Consider the following 19,636-nt stretch of genomic DNA (forward strand, 5'->3'; position numbering starts at 1 on the left):
TGCGTACCCCCAAGGGGTCTGCGTACCCCCGGTTGAGAGCCGCTGCTCCAGAGTCACGCTTGGTGGTGCGACCCTCGTGTTCTGTGCCGAACTTCTTTCGCACCGCGCATAACCAACGGCGCCCAATCGCATATCCAACCATTTCACAGCGAGTGGGATATGTGTGAAGACCGCCCTGTATTCTAAAAATGTGTCCATGTTTGAGATGTGAGCTTACGTTCTCATCGTAAATGGGCCATCAACAAAGACGATTGACCCAGACGGGTGACAACTTTGCACACTCTGGCGTGGTCGCCCAGGACACCGCAACGGACCCGTCGGGAAGTTTCGCAACATTTCTGTGATCCGCCAACCCTCGCTGCCTCCATCGTGATGATGGATCACAGACCACCAACGAGCCGCCCCCTTTGTGCCATCGGAGCACGGAGTCTCTGGGTGTCGCCGCCCCCAGGTGAGAGACGCAATGAGGTGGCTCGTCGTCTACAAAGAGCGCCCCTCGCGATTCGAGTTATTCCAGAGCGTGGCCCAACCGTGCCCATGAGCGAGGTGAGGGGGTGCCCCACGTGGGATTCTGCATCGGGGCCTCGGGCCTGCGGGGAACCTCCCCGGGTGGCCCCCTGCACCCTCGGTGGTCATTTGTACAAAGCCAGACACAAACATGAAATCATTGCTTAAATGATGGATGGTGTGAACCATCCCTTCCCATCTGTCCTCAATACTCAATGCGCATTGGTTGTGGAGAATATAAATAACAAAATAGACAAGCTGACACTTTTCTTCCTTCGCACGTTTATGCAAAAGGTTCGTTTATGTTTTACGTGTAGAGACATATATAGTATGTGTAGAGACATATATAGTATGTGGAGACACATATACTATGTGGAGAGACACACGGGAAGTGGGCGTTGTGTCTGCCTTTTTACGGTGTTGAATGTTGGCAGCTATGGCACTGTATGTATCTATAATTGACTTTTTCGCACCGTACGTAGCCAACCTTGCCGATCGGTTGTCCACGTTCTGGAATGACCCGAGACGCGAGAGGGCGCTCTTTGTAGACGACGAGCGATTGCGCAGACGTGAGAACGAGCCACTCATTCACATTTGAGAAATGTGAATGGACTCGAGTAGGATGCATCATCCCGTCTAGGGACATATTATCCCGTCTAGGGAAATGTAAATACTCAAGCCCATTTACATTTCTTGTTAGTAGTTATTTTAGACTCTCTGGTGTTACAGTAACAGGTTAAATGTCTTTACATTAACAGGTTAAATGTCTCACTAACACAGCCACCGTTGCTCGTTTTCCTCGATGTGGCGGTGGCTCTGCGATCTTACATTGACATGCGGATTCCTCACAAGACAATGGCCACCTCCGCAGCTTTATCGTCGTGGAGGAAGCTCTCCGATTCACCCGATTCAACATTGACGTGCAAATTTAATCTCTAGCCCCGCCCACTTCGCTGATGACCCTAGGGCTACACCCATCTCAAACCTTTAACATCCTGCCTCAGCAGCTCTCCCGCTCTATTTTCACCTGATGACTATTGCTTGTGTTGCCATCGAAACGGCGTGATATTTGTATTATGTTTACTATCTACGTGGCTTTACCGAAAGACGCAAAGAATATTATTTGTTAATCTCTGTGATTTATGTTTGTTTGCTGATCATGCCTAGACGGGATGATAGCTATTGACGAGACTGGTGATAAAATAACTAAACTACTTTTATTTTACCAGGTTAGGCACACTGAGCTGTGTAGCTCTTTTTCAGAAGCGACCTGGCCACAAATGATAGCTCAAAGAAGTGGCTTATCACGTGGAAATGTACAGCAGCCAAATACTCTAAACGCGGGATGTTGATTCTAAATGGAGAGAAAACCGGAGGACTTGCAGAAAAACCCATGGGACCACAGGGAGAGATACATGCAAATTCCAAATATACTGGGCGTCAGGGTCGGGATTAAACCCACGACCTCCTGCATACCAGGCGAGGGAGTTAACATCTCTCCACCGTGGCGCCCACCGTGGCGTTAACAAGACTGGTGACGGAATAAAGAACAGAATCAGTTGACGGGTACCACCCGCCGTGGAGATGGAGCGATGAGAATAGTTCATGTGCAGGTGTCAGGTGGATGGTAGCAACACTGTACCGTGAGGGATGGCAACGGCGTGGGGAGGCCTTCATCTAGCAGTGGATGGACAATGGCTGATGGTGATTACATTCCGAGAGGCGTTCTTTTTTTAAGTGACGAAACAATTTCTCTGCACCGGTAGATTAGATGCCGATTTTGCTTCTGCGCCCGCTGGCTGTTAGGCACAACATTCCCTGCGAAACCCAAAACATTGCAGCTCTCTTGCCCGAGCAATTATTTGGTTGTCCTTTGAATCAAATAACAGTATAGAATGTCAAAAAATTAGCAATTTACTCCAAGCCACACATTTACCAGCCCACCCCAATCCAGGAGGTCACTGCAACGTTTTATAAATAGCAGACCTTGGAGCAATGCAAGTTGAGACATTCAAGAGTAAACTTCTCTGATGCCCTCACCCTGGTAACTTCAATCACCGGTCCTTGCCACACCCTAGCCCAGGTGATTGTGTCACGCTAACCACCCTTCGTCATTAATTTGCACCCTCCGCGATGTTTGGTACCGATTCGGTTTGTGTTTACAGCTGCTGCTAAAAGCACGCTGCTCCTTGCGCGCAATGACTCCGGATCACATTACGCGACTCTTTATAAAGGGGTAAATCCCTTCCCATCTCAGGAACGCGAGATAAACGAGTACGTTGAACTTCTTTCGCACCTTACGTAGTAGCCAGCCGTGCTAATCGGAGGTGCGGGGGTTCGCAGTCAACCCAAACAACCGTGGCCTTGTTAATCACAAACTATCGGTGCGCGTTCTCGCAAAGGACACGAGCCGCGTGAACGCGTAACTTGGCGCGAGACATTAACTCCTGATTTACACGTCTGTCAAACGTGAACCTCTCGGCTTAAGAGTTAACATCGGACGGAGAAGTGAAAATCGGTGGTTTGCGCACTGCGCTATGAACCCGGGGACCCGAGTTCGATTCCCGCCCACTCTTAAACAGCTCCATCCGGTAACCTCAACCCCAACTATCAGCATACACTGGGTTGTCCAGAGGTTAGAAATGATCGATTGCGCGGTCAATCCGCACAATGGCCTACTCTTGCGAATGGCCCGATGGGATCTTTGTCCACTTCGAGTGAAGCAGACGGCGCGTAGTGCGATTAGGGTTCATACACCCACCGCAGTATTCACCAGGGCGGCCGCTGGACTCGAACAGTGAACCGCTGTACCAAGCGGCTGACGCGCTCCCGGTGGGCCACGTGATATTCGTGTGTGTACATCTCACGTACTCTTCTATAAACACACATCTGTTGTGACCCATACCGCCTCCATGTATATTCACGCGTCTATTTCTCGAATTCAATATCCGATTCTCGTAACACCCATTTCTTTGAAACTGCTTTTTGTGCGCTCTTTTGTTTGCGTGTCGTCCTCCCCCGCACCTGCCACCACCACCGTCGCCACCGCCGCCGCCACCGCGACCACCACCACCACCCCCACGCGGTTGGCTGCGTGCGGCGCGAGCCCCGGGGGGGGGGGGGAACTCCGCGCGTCCGAGCTGCCGCCGTGGACACTCGCAGGCACTCACCTCGTCACTCAGCCACTCGCAGGCACTCACCTCGTCACTCAGCCACTCGCAGGCACTCACCTCGTCACTCGCTCGCAGCCACTCACCTCGTCACTCGCTCGCACTCACCTCGTCACTCAGCCACTCGCAGCCACTCACCTCGTCACTCGCAGGCACTCGCCTCGGCACTCACCTCGTCACTCACCTCGTCACTCGCTCGCAGCCCCTCGCCTCGTCGCTAGCAGCCACTCGCCTCGTCACTCACCTCGTCACTCAGCCACTCGCAGCCACTCGCAGCCACTCACAGGCCCTCACCTCGTCACTCGCAGCCACTCACCTCGTCAATCGCTCGCAGCCCCTCGCCTCGTCACTCGCTCGCAGCCACTCGCCTCGTCACTCGCTCGCAGCCACTCGCCTCGTCACTCGCTCGCAGCCACTCGCCTCGTCACTCGCTCGCAGCCACTCGCCTCGTCACTCGCTCGCAGCCACTCGCCTCGTCACTCGCTCGCAGCCACTCGCCTCGTCACTCGCTCGCAGCCACTCGCCTCGTCACTCGCTCGCAGCCACTCGCCTCGTCACTCGCTCGCAGCCACTCGCCTCGTCACTCGCTCGCAGCCACTCGCCTCGTCACTCGCTCGCAGCCACTCGCCTCGTCACTCGCTCGCAGCCACTCGCCTCGTCACTCGCTCGCAGCCACTCGCCTCGTCACTCGCAGCCACTCGCCTCGTCACTCGCAGCCACTCGCCTCGTCACTCGCAGCCACTCGCAGGCACTCACCTCGTCACTCGCAGGCACTCACCTCGTCACTCGCAGGCACTCACCTCGTCACTCGCAGGCACTCACCTCGTCACTCGCAGGCACTCACCTCGTCACTCGCAGGCACTCACCTCGTCACTCGCAGGCACTCACCTCGTCACTCGCAGGCACTCACCTCGTCACTCGCAGGCACTCACCTCGTCACTCGCAGGCACTCACCTCGTCACTCGCAGGCACTCACCTCGTCACTCGCAGGCACTCACCTCGTCACTCGCAGGCACTCACCTCGTCACTCGCTCGCAGCCCCTCGCCTCGTCGCTAACAGCCACTCACCACGCCACTCGCTCAGCGGACTGGCACGCTCAGGGTTTTACATCCACCCACACATTCAAAACACCTGCGCCGGGACTTACACACAACTGCTGCGGCGATCACCCCCCGCCTTGCCTCGCAGAAGATTCCCCTACGGCTCTCATGCAACTCAAGTTCGGTCTGGTCGCTTGCGTTCTCACCTCGTTCGATGTCTGTACGTGGAACTTCTTTCGCACCTGAGCTCGTGTTATTTGTCGGTTGTTCAGCCGCGCTGCGATGGATGGATTCCCACGTTACGACGCTATAGAAGCGGTTCTTCTTTATTCTCATCCCTTCCAATTAAAAACAGGAATTGGTGCGCGGTTTCCAGTATTAAATTCCTTCCCCTCTCACGAGAAGAATACATCTCACTCCGCCCACCAACCCTCCGATGCCGCCTTCCCTTCGATAACAATAGCTCTAGGGGGTGGGGAAAGGTTGACCACGGCATGGCATCGTTGGGCGGTGGGTGTTGCGAGTGTGGGTAGCACCTGAGTCGCCCCGAGATGACTTGTACTCGTGTCCTGCTGGCGGCATCGGCCACTCCTCGCGCGTGCCCACGCGACCCGTCCGACTCCGCGCCAGTGCTTCTCTGGCACCCCCCGCTCTCCACCTGGGACGCGAAACTCTTCCACAACCGAGGAGCCGGCAGGTGCGTTCCGTTCACGAGCGCATTCATATACACAATCATTCAATCTAATTACGTCAATTTAAACACCGCAGCTGCATTCGACTGCATTCGGGCGAACGAATAACCTGGTGGGACAAATCAATACCAAAAACACGAGGGGGGAGGGGAGGCTGCGGTGATTACATCGCAACTGAAATCACGATGCCATTGACATTCCGTTTGCAATTGAAAACAAAAGGACCTCGTTAAGGTTTTGACTCGAGGCGAAGTGGAATTTGTCTCGCCGCGTGGGGAGTCCAACCGGGCCGTCAGCCTCACGCGAATAATTTGCGACAGCCACCAATGGGCGTCATCACGGCGCAAATCGCCACGAATTACGCAGCTGCGCCAGCCTCGTTCTCGTGTCTCGCCTCTCGTCCTCCTCTTCTGAGTCGAGTGAACCATTGTTGTTCCGACTCGCGCTTGGAAATCAAGTTACGCGTCGACGGGCGGACGGAAATCGACATCGCGCATATCATTTTTTGGCCGCGATCGAGAACATTCCGATTGTTGAATGTTGATTTGCATCGCAAATACGCAAAGGCCATACGTGACCCGCCTCGCCCCTTTGTCGCAGAATCCGCGCGTCGATTCAAGCCAGCGCCATGGTGTGGACCACCTGCACGTGCAAGGTCACCTTGATGTCCATCTTCCTCGTCGGCTCCGTCCTCGTCATCTGCCTCAACCAGGAGGTGTTCGAGATCGCCATAACCAAGCGCGGGGAAAACTTCGACTTTAGGGAGGACCCGCGATTTCACGTCGACTGTCCCGCCATCATCGGCGGCGACGAGGAGACGTGGGCCGAGGCATCGCTTCTGACGAAGACCGTCGAGTTCAGGAGACGCTGGCGGCTCAACGAGAGCGAGTGCGTGAGGATGACGCGCGACTGCGACGCGTTCAAGCGCGACAGGAGGTACGTGACGGTGCCGCTGAGCGACGAGGAGGCGGCCTTCCCCATCGCCTACTCCGTGGTGGCCCACCACCGCGTGGACATGCTGGAGAGGCTGCTGCGCGCCATCTACGCGCCGCAGAACGTCTACTGCATCCACGTGGACGAGAAGTCGCCGCCGCCCTACCAAGAGGCGGTGCGCGCTCTCGCCGCGTGCTTCCCCAACGTCTTCCTGGCCAGCCGGCAGGAGCGGGTGGTCTACACCTCCTGGCTGCGCGTGCAGGCCGACCTCAACTGCATGCGGGACCTCGTGGCGGCGCCGCAGCCCTGGAAGTATTTCATCAACCTGTGCGGCCTCGACTTCCCCATTAAAACCAACCTGGAGATGGTGCGAGCGCTGCGCGCCCTCAACGGCGAGAACAGCATGGAGTCCATGCACACTCCCGGCGGCAAGGTGGGCCGGTGGCAGATACGCCACGAGATCGTGAACGACGGCCTGCGCTCCACGGGCGAGAAGAAGTCCCCTCCGCCCATCCCCACGCCCATGTTCTCCGGGAACGCGTACATCGTGGTGACGCGCGCCTTCGTGGAGCACGTGCTGAGCGACCCCACGGTGCAGGTGCTCATCGAGTGGGAGAAGGACACGTTCAGCCCCGACGAGCACCTGTGGGCGACGCTGCAGCGCCTGCCCGGGGTGCCGGGCTCTTCGCCGCCGCACGACAAGTACGACGTGGAGGACATGATGGCCATCGCGCGCCTCGTGCGGTGGTCCTACATGGAGGGCGACACGCTGCAAGGGGCCGCCTACCCGCCCTGCCGCGGCACCCACATGCGAGCCATCTGCATCAACAGCGCCAAGGACCTGGCGTGGGTGCTCAAGCAGCGGCATCTGTTCGTCAACAAGCTCGACTCGGACGTGGACGAGCTGGCCGTGCACTGCCTCGAGAGGCACCTGAGGCGCAAGGCGCTGCGCCAGGTGTTCTCGCCCTCGGGCCTGCTCGGGACTCTGTCCGGCACGTGGCGGGGCCCTTGAGCGGCCATCCCTCCTCTCCCGCATGCCCCGGCCCCTGTGAGTGGCGAGGTCGCTCGATCTCGGCTCGGTTTAACTCGCTGCGGTCGACTTGGCGATCGGTCATCGTCGTCTTCGCTTGCGCCCGTGACGCACGCGGCCCTTTTAACTCGTCGTGCAATCGAATTCCTCAAATTCGCGTCTGGCTGTAGTCGATTGTGATTAACTGCGTAGTCCCTAACGATAGCGCACATGTTTAATGAGCCAAACTATCAGCAGACGAAGTAAAAAATGACATCGTTGTGGATGATGTAAATAAATAATGACGAAAGCCGATTACGTCTCCTTCCCACAGCAGGCATCTGCGCATGGACAATAGTGGTGGTGGTCTCACAATCAGGCGTTGATCCATTCAGGAGACGCAGACTCTGCACCGGTTTTACGACGTCGTGTTTCATAAGCAGAGTCCGGCTTAATTGCATCATGGCATGCGGTACTTTTATCGTTCACGCGGAGAGACTGATTTGGAAAGGAGACATTGTTTTACCGACTCGGTTACAGAATGTGTCGCCGTGGTGAGAGTGGGTGGGGTAATGCACTTCTTTCAAGATTGACAATCGCCCGATGAGGCTTGGCGAATGACTACAGTTAATTCGCTCACGTAGTTCACGGTCGCTTGCCGTGGGTTGGTGTTTTAGTTGCTCCTTTGCAAGCGCCTCCATGTTCAGGCTGCGATTCGCCAAGGGAGGTCTCACGAGTTTAAATCTTTGTCATTACGATTTCGGTAGTTTACCCAGGAAAGCTTCACAAACTGTCACCACTTGTTTTCAGGTGGGTCATGTCAAGTATTCACAGGAGGACGACACTTGCTGCTGCTGCTGCTGTCTGCGATCCCAATTGTGTAATAGGAAAGTTAAGTTGTAAGCATTGTGATGTTTTGGCCCCGTACCAGGTACGTTGTGGTGTTATTTGGGTGGTCTGGCTACGGGAGGAAACCTATTCAGAGCAGGGTGGAGAACAAACACAGGCGACCGAGGTGGGAATTGAACCCAGCGAGGCCCATTCTTGCTGGGAGGAGGCACGAGTGTGACTACTGCGCCCACCTTGTTTCAGCAGCAGCATCATTAGCCGTGATCAGGCCACTGCTGGATGACAGTCCACCACAAGCCGTCGCCATCTCACACGACCCGAGGAGATGTAGCATTACGCTTCCCGAATCACCCTCGCACATTAAAGAGCACTTGGTCACCATGTGTGACGTCACAGCGGCGTGAAGGCCACGATTACACGAGACGGACTCGATGCGTCACTATTGGTCTGGAAAACCCACAAGGCTGATAGCCTTCAAAACGCATTTTATTTGCGCATGGAGACGGAACGGAGCTCTGCTCACGTAAGCTCATGAATGGTTAATTATTTTCTCTCAGCGGTCAAGGACCAGAGCGATTTACTACTCGAATGAGCATCGAGGCGGTGCACCTCTGCCGTGCCAAGCTTTGAACCAGTGGTGTAAATGCCAAATTGCTTTGGGGGGCGGGGGTGAATCTATAAATACGGGCAGTCACTTTTGACTTCCCCGCAAAATGCTACAAATTTTATTGACTCCGGACCATGAGGATGATGGGCTGAACATGATGAGCTTTTTTTTTCTCTATTGAATCTCAAAGTGGTGTCGGACAGTCCGCGACACGCAGGCTGACTGCGTGGCCCTCGACACGCTGTCTGTGCGCGCGTGCTGTTACCCACAGAAAATGAGTCCGTCTGGGGAGCAGTCGTCTTGCAGTGGTTATCGCATTTCGCTTTCGATTCCCGCTCGCCACCAATAACAGTGGAACATATTTGAGCCGGTCCTCGGCCTCCAAAAGGTCGACTCGGCCTTAATTGAGTACCTGATGGGATGTGAATACATCTTGGGGATACGAAGGCGACCGGGCGTAGTGCTGGCCACCCACTCTCTCTTGTTCCGTGCCGATCTTCATATAAGTTATCGCTAACACCACTTGCCCCAATTTACTATTAAAGACTATCCGGGGGATCTTTGTCTTTGCTGTTAACCCACCCCGCGTGTGGTTAGGCGGACGGCCTGACGGGTTGCTCCGATGCTGTGAATGCGGCTATTGACCGTCCACTCGTGGTGCGTGTGAACACAGATTCGCGGTGCGTGTGAACACAGATTCGCGGTGCGTGTGAACACAGATTCACAGATTCATGTGCATTGAACTGCGTCGTCTGTTTTGAGATTCGCCGCGCACGGTAGAATCTGAAGTAAAGTTGTCGTCGTGATTGTGAAAATCACTGCAATGAGCCGTGAATGAGACTGCGTGCACTTCGAACACTCGCTGGGTCGGTGTCGCCAAGGTCACAATATTGCAAGCCGGCCAACGAACCCTTGATCGGGCCACGTGGCTCGCAATGACCAGACCGAGAGTTCAACTCCTGTTTAGGGTTGACTCGACCCATCATCCCTCCGATAGAATGAATACCAGACTCGCTCCCGCCATATTAATGTGGAATTTCCACCAATGCCTGCAAAGCAGGCGATATAGCGCCGGCCGTTTGTGTTATCTAGAGCAGAATATCACTTTTGGACGCTGTGCTACTTATAAATAGAATGGGCGCAAGGAACAATGCGGGTCTCATGATTTGATCTCGAGACTCGTCACGCTGCTCACGAATGAGGAATGTGAATGGCCCCAATCAAGTAAGAGAAATCAACCCCCACCCTCCTCCTAACTGGTTGGTGTACGAACCTGTACGACCCGAAGACGTGGCAGTCTCTGTGTGTGATGTTGTAAGACCCGGTAAAGCTGCTTGGCCAGGAGTCGGAGCCATTTCCTGTTCACCTTGGGGTGCGGCATTGATGTCCTCTGGCGCCTGCATTATTTAACATCTGTTTCGACCTCGGGGTACAAGAAGCTCTCCATGCCTGTACCGGAGTAATTTTAATCTGGTACAGATACAATAAGAGGCTGATCGATGCCTGGGTACGGTGAACAGATGGCTCCCTGATGATCTGGTGATTGCTATTCACTCTGAGAAGGCATTAGAGACGCAATTGCTGAGCATGGAGCGTGCAACTAAGGGATGGGGCTTCAACATCGGCCCCATAAAAACAAAGCAGGACCTGCCTGGGGATTCTGTGTCGTCAAATGCCTCATCCCCGCCACTCTACATTAGTAATGGGGGAGTTGTGGAGAGAGAGGAGAAGTTTATGTATCTGGACAGTGCTGATGACCAACTCCGGTTTCTCAGCGAAGGTCTCGCTCATCAGCTGCCTGGACTATCACTCCATACCAACATCCGGGTCTTCTCAGTCACAGTCTTGCTCTCGCTTCTCAATACCGTTGAGACGTGGAAACCGTTAAAGGAACATCTGCGCCGGTTTGAAACATTCAGCCTGACCCGCCTACGAACCATCCTGGGTTTAAACCAAGCTGAACTGCCTGAGGAACTGAGAGATTCTTGAAAGATCTGGTCGGCGATGCAGCGTTGGCTGTGCCACGTAATCCGCGTGCCCAGCCACCGCCTGCCCCAGCAGCTTCTGTTTGGTTGGATCGATGGGATTAAACGGGCGCGGCGCGGACGGCAGAGCAATGACGTGATATGGTACAGGAGGACGTGGAGCTGAGTGGACTTGTCGATGGCCGGTACCAGCGGTGTCAAGATCGGCCTCTATGGAGGAGGCCCGTGAATGATGCTACTGGGCAGTTGAAGGCAACAACGGATGGCGAATGAGCGACGCTCACAACAACGAGCCGGCGAACACGCAGCGCGGTACGACAGTGAGGAGCACAGATGGTGCATCTGACGTTGGGTGATTGTTGGTAGCGCTGGCTCACCGCCTGGCTGCCTTCCTGCTTGTCTGTGATGCTAAAGAAACGCAATTTTATTTGCAGACGTGGTCGGTGGCGTCGGTAGCCAGCGCACTGTACTGCAAAGTGTCATCATCATCGTCAAGCTTTCACCATGTCGTGGACAGTGATATCAGAATCTGTCCCGGTAGTCCACCGAGATCGCTTCGGCCTGCTGCGATGTGTGAACGCCAGCACACTGGGGATGTCAAGGGGGCCTTGCGTGATGTGTCACACAACCCCCTCCCTCGTGGGCTGCTTCGGCCTCAACAGGCAAAGTTATTTCCTCATTAAACGAGCAGTGATGCATGAGTGCTCATCGCCTGTTCACAGCCCCGAGCCAGCGGTGGAAATCCCACATTCCTGTGGCGGGGCGAGTACAATATACCCATAAGAGAGCAACCACCGTGACTGCCCCACAATGGTACTGGTTTTACTGACCCCACCGCATGATCGATGGGCCGAGGCAACCTCCAACCAGGGAGTGAACCCGCAACCTTGCCATTGCGAGTCGCTCGCACTTTCGCCGAGCCACATCACCTGAGTATATAGTTTTGCCGTTCGTTTACGCAGGAAAAGCCCCGCCGAGTGTGACGATTAATTTTCAGGAGAGTCTCTGCCAAGTGTTTTGTAGTCGGGGGCGATGTTGCAGTCACGCCAATTCAGTGATTTCTCAGGGAACGATTCAGCGCTGGGAAGATTGACCAATACCGCGTGTTTTTGTTTTCTTCTATGGGAGGGATCCAGAGAACCCGCAGGAAACCCACGCAGAAGAGGGGGAGAGAAACCACAAACTCCACGCAGAAAGGCGCCCGAGTCGGGAATGGAGACCGGTGACTTCATGCTGTGTCACCAACACCCCACTGGACCGCTGACACCGCTTATTACCCCATAGTAATGCTATTTTGGCTCGAGAAGGTGACGCTTGCAACCCGCAGGGCTCTCCTTGCCGTCACGTAGCGAGACTCGCATCAAGAGGGTTATAGTGGGCGCTTCAAACACTGTCATCATCACCACCACCACATCAATCGCCTCGTGACGTAGCCGAGGGAGACGTCGCGTCTTCAGTGGAAACGACGCTGCTGTTTCTGCACATTCGCAGCCGGCGGACATGTGGACCGAACCAGTAGCAACAGATGAAAGGCTCCTCAGCAGCAGCAGCGACGGAGTTGCGCTCACTCGAACTGTAGCCCTCCCACCCCTGTGCCTGTGGTTCTGTGTGCATCTGTGGGTTTCTGTGCGAGTGTGTGGATCTCTGTGTGGTTGTGGGTCTCTGTGTGTTTCTATGGGTTTCTGTGTGAGTGTGTGGATCTCTGTGTATGTGGGTCTCTCTGTGAGTATGGGTTTATGTGAGTCTATGTGTCTGTGTGAGTCTATGGGTCTCTGTGTGAGTATATGGGTCCCTGTGTGAGTCTGTAGTCTGTGTGTCTATGGGTCTCTGTGTGAGTCTATGGGTCCCTGTGTGAGTCTGTGGGTTTCTATGCGTGTGAGTCTGTGGGTCTCTGTGAGTATGGGTTTATGCGTGAGTCTATGGTTCTGTGTGTGAGGTGTGGTCATTGTGTGTTTCTGTGGGTCTCTGTGTGAGTCTATGGGTCTCTTTCTGAGTCTATGGGTCTCTGTGTGAGTCTGTGGTCATTGTGTGTTTTTGTGGGTCTCTGTGTGAGTCTATGGTTTTTGTGTGTTTCTGTGGGTCTCTTTGTGAGTCCATGGGTCTCGTGTCCACTGCGATCGTTCTCCACGCGAACGAGTGGCATTCACTTTCGCTGTCTTCTGAAGGCGGTAGCAGCAGCTGGGTTCACAACTGAGACGCAGATACATAGCTGCCGCTACTCTCAACTCACATCCATGCGAAGGGAGATGAAGAACCATGAGGGACCCAGGGGGAAGTGACCACGTCACGTCTGTATTATGTGAGTCAACTGCCATTCTCTAATCACACAGGCAGCAATCACTGCTGCATGTTAAGCCCCTTTCCAGGAGACTCCTGTTTGGGATGGTTGGCTAATTTCAGCTCTACCTCTCTGCCCTCTCGATGTGCTGTGAAGAAAGGCCATTGCCAGAAACGTCGCCTATAATGTTTTTTAGTTTTTATACTCACATTTTAAGGCAGTAGTTTCATTGACGAACGTGTTCAGTTTTGTCCAACTACTATTAAGTAACTTTGCATGCCGGAGGCAACCGTAACGCCCGGAGAGAGACTCTACACATGGCGAGGGGGGGGAGGGGGAAAGTGCTCGACCGATGCTGCTGGGTAGCAATTGTACGCGAGGGTTCCATCTAAGGGTGATCCGTCAACCCCGACTCCCGGAGCACGGGTCGCCCCGGAGCACGGCTCGCTTTCATCTCGGCGCGGATCTTTCACTGCAAACAAGAAACCACCTTGGGCTTAGGCGACGTTAGACGTTAAGCTTCATATAAGGTTATTTTTTATGACTTAACAAATTTAGAGAGTGCGTAATAAAACCTTCATACGAACATAACAAGGAAGCTTATTGTAAACTAAACACGCTTAAGTCTGCAAATGTTTAATGTTCCGGCGTTAAAGTGCTGAAAACAATTGCCCCCCCAGAACTGCGACTCGATGGACGGGTAAGGCAACGTCCACATGTCCGTGCTTGTATATAAAACACGGCCAGTCGAGAAGCGTGTACACAATGCAAAGACAAATATCCCCCGTATTGCCTTTAATAGACTGTCTGAGCAAGTACTGTTCGCGAGCACCTATGAAGGCCACAGACCCAGCAGACGGCACCGCACATACAGACACCGTAGAGGTCTTGATTCGGCAAAGCGAGCGTGGTGGACTCAGGCCGACACGGCACGTGTGGGGCTGCTGTGGCCAACACCTCGCCCAGTCGACCTCGTCTCCCCAGTGCCCACGTTTACACCAAGTCACGAAGCTAAATCGGCCCTGGGGGAGTGCGGGGGGGGGGGGCAGGTTATTATTCCACCGCTGCTGAGAATCGCATCCCGGTTGCCAGGATCATAGCGCAGAGCGCGAACCACTGCGCCACCGCTCGCGATATGGTCACGGATGCCCTCGTCTAGGCGGCATTCACAGAGGTGCTCCTGGCGAAGGCGAGGAGGGGGGGGCACCTCTGGCATGATTCATTCATCATTTTGCACTCGCTATATTTTATACAACATGCAACCGCCCGCGTCGACAATTTTTGGAAACTTGTTGGATCCACTTGTTGCCTCCACATGTGCGGGGGGGGGGGGGGTCTACCTTCTCATCACGTTTTGATGCAGGCCTTCTGCGAGGCTCTCTAATAACCTAGTTGACAGAAAAACGGACAAATGGACCGCCGGGATTTTATAATAGATGCAATTCTTTTAAAGACAAATCTGTTCGGACAAACTCACAACACCAGCGGAGCACTTGGGGCAAATCAGCCGATCATGTCCCCAATTACTTCAACGTCCGTTCTCTATAGCGAGCCCGACCGCAAAGTGACTCTGCAGTCATCCACGCAAGGGTCTAATTACACCGTTCCCACACCTTGAGGCATGCGCATGGCGCGAGTTGGCACTGCAAGCGTGAACTTTATACGGTTCTTACAAAACAAGCTGTCGTCGTGAACTCGCAACAGTTGATCATGTAGAACCATGACAGAAAATGCCAAATGCTGACCAAGTCATTGCGTTCACCCCAAGTGTCAGGTTCACACGAGTCTCGAACGTGCTTGGGTATAGCAACGAGAACGACACATTCCTATGGCGGGGACGAGTTACATACAGGTGACTATGCACAAAGTGGTAACCATTTCCATCATCAATCTCGGAAAGATACTTTTCTTTTAAGGCCGCAGTGGTATTGACAAGCGTGTTGAGTTTCCTCTTAGGTTCGGGGTACTGTGTCTCTGCATGGATCACCCTGTGCTGTGTCCTGGCCGGTCGAGTCGTCTTGGCTTCAAGGCCGCCGGGCGCCTGCTCGCCACGACGACGTCACGGGACGAAGGTGCTGGAGGGGATGGAAGAGGAGACGCGGAATAGATCCTCGAGACTCGCACGCCCGTGGGCGTCACGACACTGGGTGATATTGTAGAGGGCGCTCGCAAAATACATCAAGGTGTGGTCATTGAGGCGCGATTTACGCAAAGGCGCCTACGGGTGACTCGTCCGAGAGCATTGACGAGAACGCGCCGCGTCCAAACAACTCACGAGCACTGGGAGCAGGCGGGAACAGGTTCACGGTTCGAATTCCAGCAGCCGCCCTGCAAAATACTGGGCGTGTAATAACCGCAGTTGTTAATACTACGCGTCGTCTGCTTCGCCGCGGACGTTAAAGATCCCCTGACATCATTCGCATTGTGTGCCGGCGTCAAGACCAAATTTCTCACATTTGAAAGTCACCCGCAGATTTACTCAAATGTGAGTATACATGGTTACACCTTTGTATGTGACAGCCTCTATTCTGATGATCGATGTCCTGAGATCACGGACCCAACCCCCACCACCCTCGTCAGCGTTTCTTTACGCTCGCTATAGAAATAAGCAAATACATTCCAAAGTTTTCCTTCCTCGACAAGTCAGTAAGATGTCCCGCTGTTTTTGGTGGTGTTGTTTTTACAGGTCGATCTGGTATTCATTCTGCTTAACATTTGGCGGCACTGCGTTGGCAATGATTTACAAACACAAAGAACACAGAGAGGCCAGATCCGTGGCGTCGCTCTCCAGCTCCGGCCTGTTTTTTGTGACTTGCAGAAGCGCCATTACCTGACGCGTCGCCTGTTTAATCTTCTTAAGGCCCCGGCGTTGCTGACGAACGTTGCGTTAGTTCGTGTTACTTTATATCCTGTTCTACTGTCGTGAGCGCAGGCTCCACACGCCTTTGTGCGGCGAGTTCATACCGCGGCCGTTCTGTCATTTCCCCTTCCTACACCGTAGTTATGTCCTGTCAGGTGGGAATTAAAACGGTGATTGGCAAACAAAAGAAACGCGAAGCAGCCACATTCCGTGACGCCTGGATTATGGATATTGGTCGCGAAAGCCTACGTGTTAAACGCCTCTAGTAATTGAGAGCACCAAAGACCATACGTAGATTGTCTGGATACACCACTCCAAGAGGAACCCGAACGCGGCGTGACATGTTGGGGCGGTGCTGACGCGGCCCGGCAGGGAGCGCTTTCGCCACCTGTTGCAGAGCTTCGCGGTTCGAATCCAGCGGACCGCTCTGCTTAATCAACACGGCGTGTATTCGCCGTGAAATGCGATCCTGTCTGCTTCACCGTGGACGTTAAAGATCCCGTGACGTCGTTCGAACAGAGTAGGTCATTGTGTTCCAACGGCATGGTGCACATATTAGTGATTGCACTGCAAATTACCCAATTGGGATCACACACGTAGCAGCAGCAGCATTGCCCCCACTACCGTGACGCTACTGCAGACCACGTGTGTGAAACACAGCCTCGTTTATTAGTTATGGTAGCCCCAAAATATAAACACGAAATAGATAAGCACACATTTCATCTCCAGATCTCCGTCTCTCCATATCTCGCTTTCCACCTCCGATGAGCACAGTTGGCTACGTACGGTGCGAAAGAAGTTCAACGTAAAAACATATACAGGTATTTTTTACGCAACATATTGGCTCCACGGCCTTCTGTGGGTACATAATTTCAGCAGCATTTAGTAAAAATCACAACCCTGGACCGGTTCGACACGCAGCCGTCTCATCAGCAGAGGCAGCCTCGCTTCAGTGAATGCCGGTGTACGAGTGGCACCGATCGCACGCACACCCCCGAGTTGTATGCACGGGGCACTGTTGGAGCTTTGGCCTCCTCGCCTTCCTCTGCAGCAGAGTGCTTTTGAAAGAGGAGAGTGAGTCACGAAATCCGCACATATCGCCATGCCCTCCTGACCTCCCCAGCCCGGGATAATCCGCGAGGTTTCGTAACGGAATCTGTTAATCCTGCAGTGTGCATGCAACAAACCTGCACGGACTTGTTTGGAATGATTCCACGCGGACAACGGCGATTAAACATCTTGTCGGCTTGTGTTTTGTACGCGCTGTCGTTGGTTATTACGGGGCAGGGTGTGTTTGATCGGTCGTAAAAAAACGTCCAACTTTTTAAAGCAGCCGTGAAGTGAACCGTTCCACTCACCTGGGAAACAGTCGTGCGCTGTTGCTCAAAGGTGGTCAGTACCATACTCTTTGGCTCTTTCGGTAAAGTCACGGAGGTAGAAATACAATAAAACAATCACAACGTTTCAAATCAAGATTGGCCAAGATTGGTCAGTATCAGTTATGCGTGTATCTTTTATACCCAGGGCGTGTTCCTAAAAGATATAACACCCCAAAACCAACGGTCATGAAAAGTCCCAAACAGCTTACCCAATAGCAATGCTCAGTCTTTGTTTTTTTCGGTAAAGTCACGTAGGTGAAAATAAAAGATTTAGTTGTTTTCATTTTTATTTGATTTTCACCTCCGTGACTTTACCGAAAAAACCAAAGAGTATGGATCCTTGCAGTCACGAAAACTTCAAATCTAGAAGCAATGCTCAGATCTGAAAAACTGTACAGGTAAGATTTGCAAGGACATACAACCTCCGTTTTTTTGGAACAGCTGTACAATCTTATGAGAGCTGTGCGATTCCAGTCCAATCTTCTACACACTATGGAGGAGGCCCTCTCACTCGCCTGATTGTTCAAGTGAACGTGTTTCAGAGTGATGTGCTGATGCCAGTGGGAGCTGGTGGAATTGTGTTCACTTTCACCCGATCACACCTTTCATTACTAAATTCATAAGCGGACAACAATACACATCTGTCTCTCCACAAACAAAATAAGTGGAGTTTTTTTTACACACCCCATCGTCCCACGACTCCACGGGAGTGCAGAATATCGGCATCATTGACGGCATTGTCGGCGTCCTTGACAACGCAATGCGGCTTCACACAGTGCAGAGCATCTCTAGGTGTGACCGCGTCTCATGACGCAGAACATAAAGAGTGAGCACAGTTATTTAATACTTTATATATAGAGAGAGAGAGAGAAGCATTCAGTCATAGGCAGACGAGATGAGAGAGGTCTTCAGCTTGGACTTGAACAGGGGCAGGGAGCCGGCGGCAGGAACGCCTGGGAAGGGAGGTTCTGACAATGGGAGCAGCAGCCATGAATGAGCGACCTTCCAGGACATTCGCACACACGCACGTGATCTCTTCAGCAGCGGAAAACTGCGTGGCTGTGCAAGCGATATTGGTGTTCATGCGGGTGGCTTAGTTAACACAGACGGGGGTCTTCAACGTCTACATTACAGCATGTGGCGCACGAAGCTGGAATCACGTTGTCACATGTGGAGCGGGGCACCCGTGCTCCGACCTCGCTGCTCCTGATAGAATTCTGAATAAAACAGCCGTGAGGGTGATGGATGATCCAGCACTCACTGAATCACGGCAGTCACTCGCTCGTTCCCCGTCGGTCAGTTGCTTCCTTCTGTCGCTACGACGATGGTGACTGCTCACGTGAACTTCACTCATTGATTCCTCCGCCCATATCGAGGACTCGGGTCTACTGGAGGGACTGTTTCGTCTCATTAACTCTGTTCAACCACCACACTGCAGATCACACCACAACCCACTCACCCACCCACTCACCACACTGCAGGTCACACCACAACCCACTCACTCACCCACTCACCACACTGCAGGTCACAACAACACTCACTCACCCACCCACTCACCACACTGCAGGTCACAACATAACTCACTCACCCACTCACCACACTGCAGGTCACAACAACACTCACCCACCCACTCACCACACTGCAGGTCACAACATAACTCACTCACTCACCCACTCACCACACTGCAGGTCACAACAACACTCACTCACCCACCCACGCACCACACTGCAGGTCACACCACAACTCACTCACTCACCCACTCACCACACTGCAGGTCACAACAACACTCACTCACCCACCCACTCACCACACTGCAGGTCACAACATAACTCACTCACTCACCCACTCACCACACTGCAGGTCACAACATAACTCACTCACTCACCCACTCACCACACTGCAGGTCACAACAACACACTCACTCACCCACCCACTCACCACACTGCAGGTCACAACACAACTCACTCACTCACCCACTCACCACACTGCAGGTCACAACAACACACTCACCCACTCACCACACTGCAGGTCACAACACCACTCACTCACTCACTCACCACACTGCAGGTCACAACACAACACACTCACCCACTCACCACACTGCAGGTCACAACACAATTCACTCACTCACCCACTCACCACACTGCAGGTCACAACAACACTCACTCACCCACCCACTCACCACACTGCAGGTCACAACATAACTCACTCACCCACTCACCACACTGCAGGTCACAACAACACTCACCCACCCACTCACCACACTGCAGGTCACAACATAACTCACTCACTCACCCACTCACCACACTGCAGGTCACAACAACAC

At 53.6% G+C, this 19,636-nt stretch overlaps 1 protein-coding gene across 2 annotated transcripts; it reads left to right on the forward strand.

Moving 5' to 3' along the window:
- Positions 1 to 4,641: 4,641 nt before the first annotated feature.
- Positions 4,642 to 9,635, forward strand: LOC144717225 (beta-1,3-galactosyl-O-glycosyl-glycoprotein beta-1,6-N-acetylglucosaminyltransferase-like). Of its 2 annotated transcripts, none has more exons than XM_078592609.1 (2): positions 4,642 to 5,415; positions 6,011 to 9,635. In XM_078592609.1, the coding sequence occupies exons 1-2, from the start codon at positions 5,270 to 5,272 to the stop codon at positions 7,353 to 7,355; spliced, it is 1,491 nt and encodes a 496-aa protein (XP_078448735.1). In that variant the 5' UTR covers positions 4,642 to 5,269; the 3' UTR covers positions 7,356 to 9,635. The 2 variants fall into 2 exon arrangements, with proteins under 2 accessions (XP_078448735.1, XP_078448736.1); XM_078592610.1 differs by lacking the exon at positions 4,642 to 5,415 and adding an exon at positions 5,648 to 5,867.
- Positions 9,636 to 19,636: the final 10,001 nt, after the last annotated feature.

This window comes from Lampetra planeri, chromosome 3, assembly GCF_965212315.1.
Source record: "Lampetra planeri chromosome 3, kcLamPlan1.2.h2, whole genome shotgun sequence".
NCBI classification, from domain to species: domain Eukaryota; kingdom Metazoa; phylum Chordata; class Hyperoartia; order Petromyzontiformes; family Petromyzontidae; genus Lampetra; species Lampetra planeri.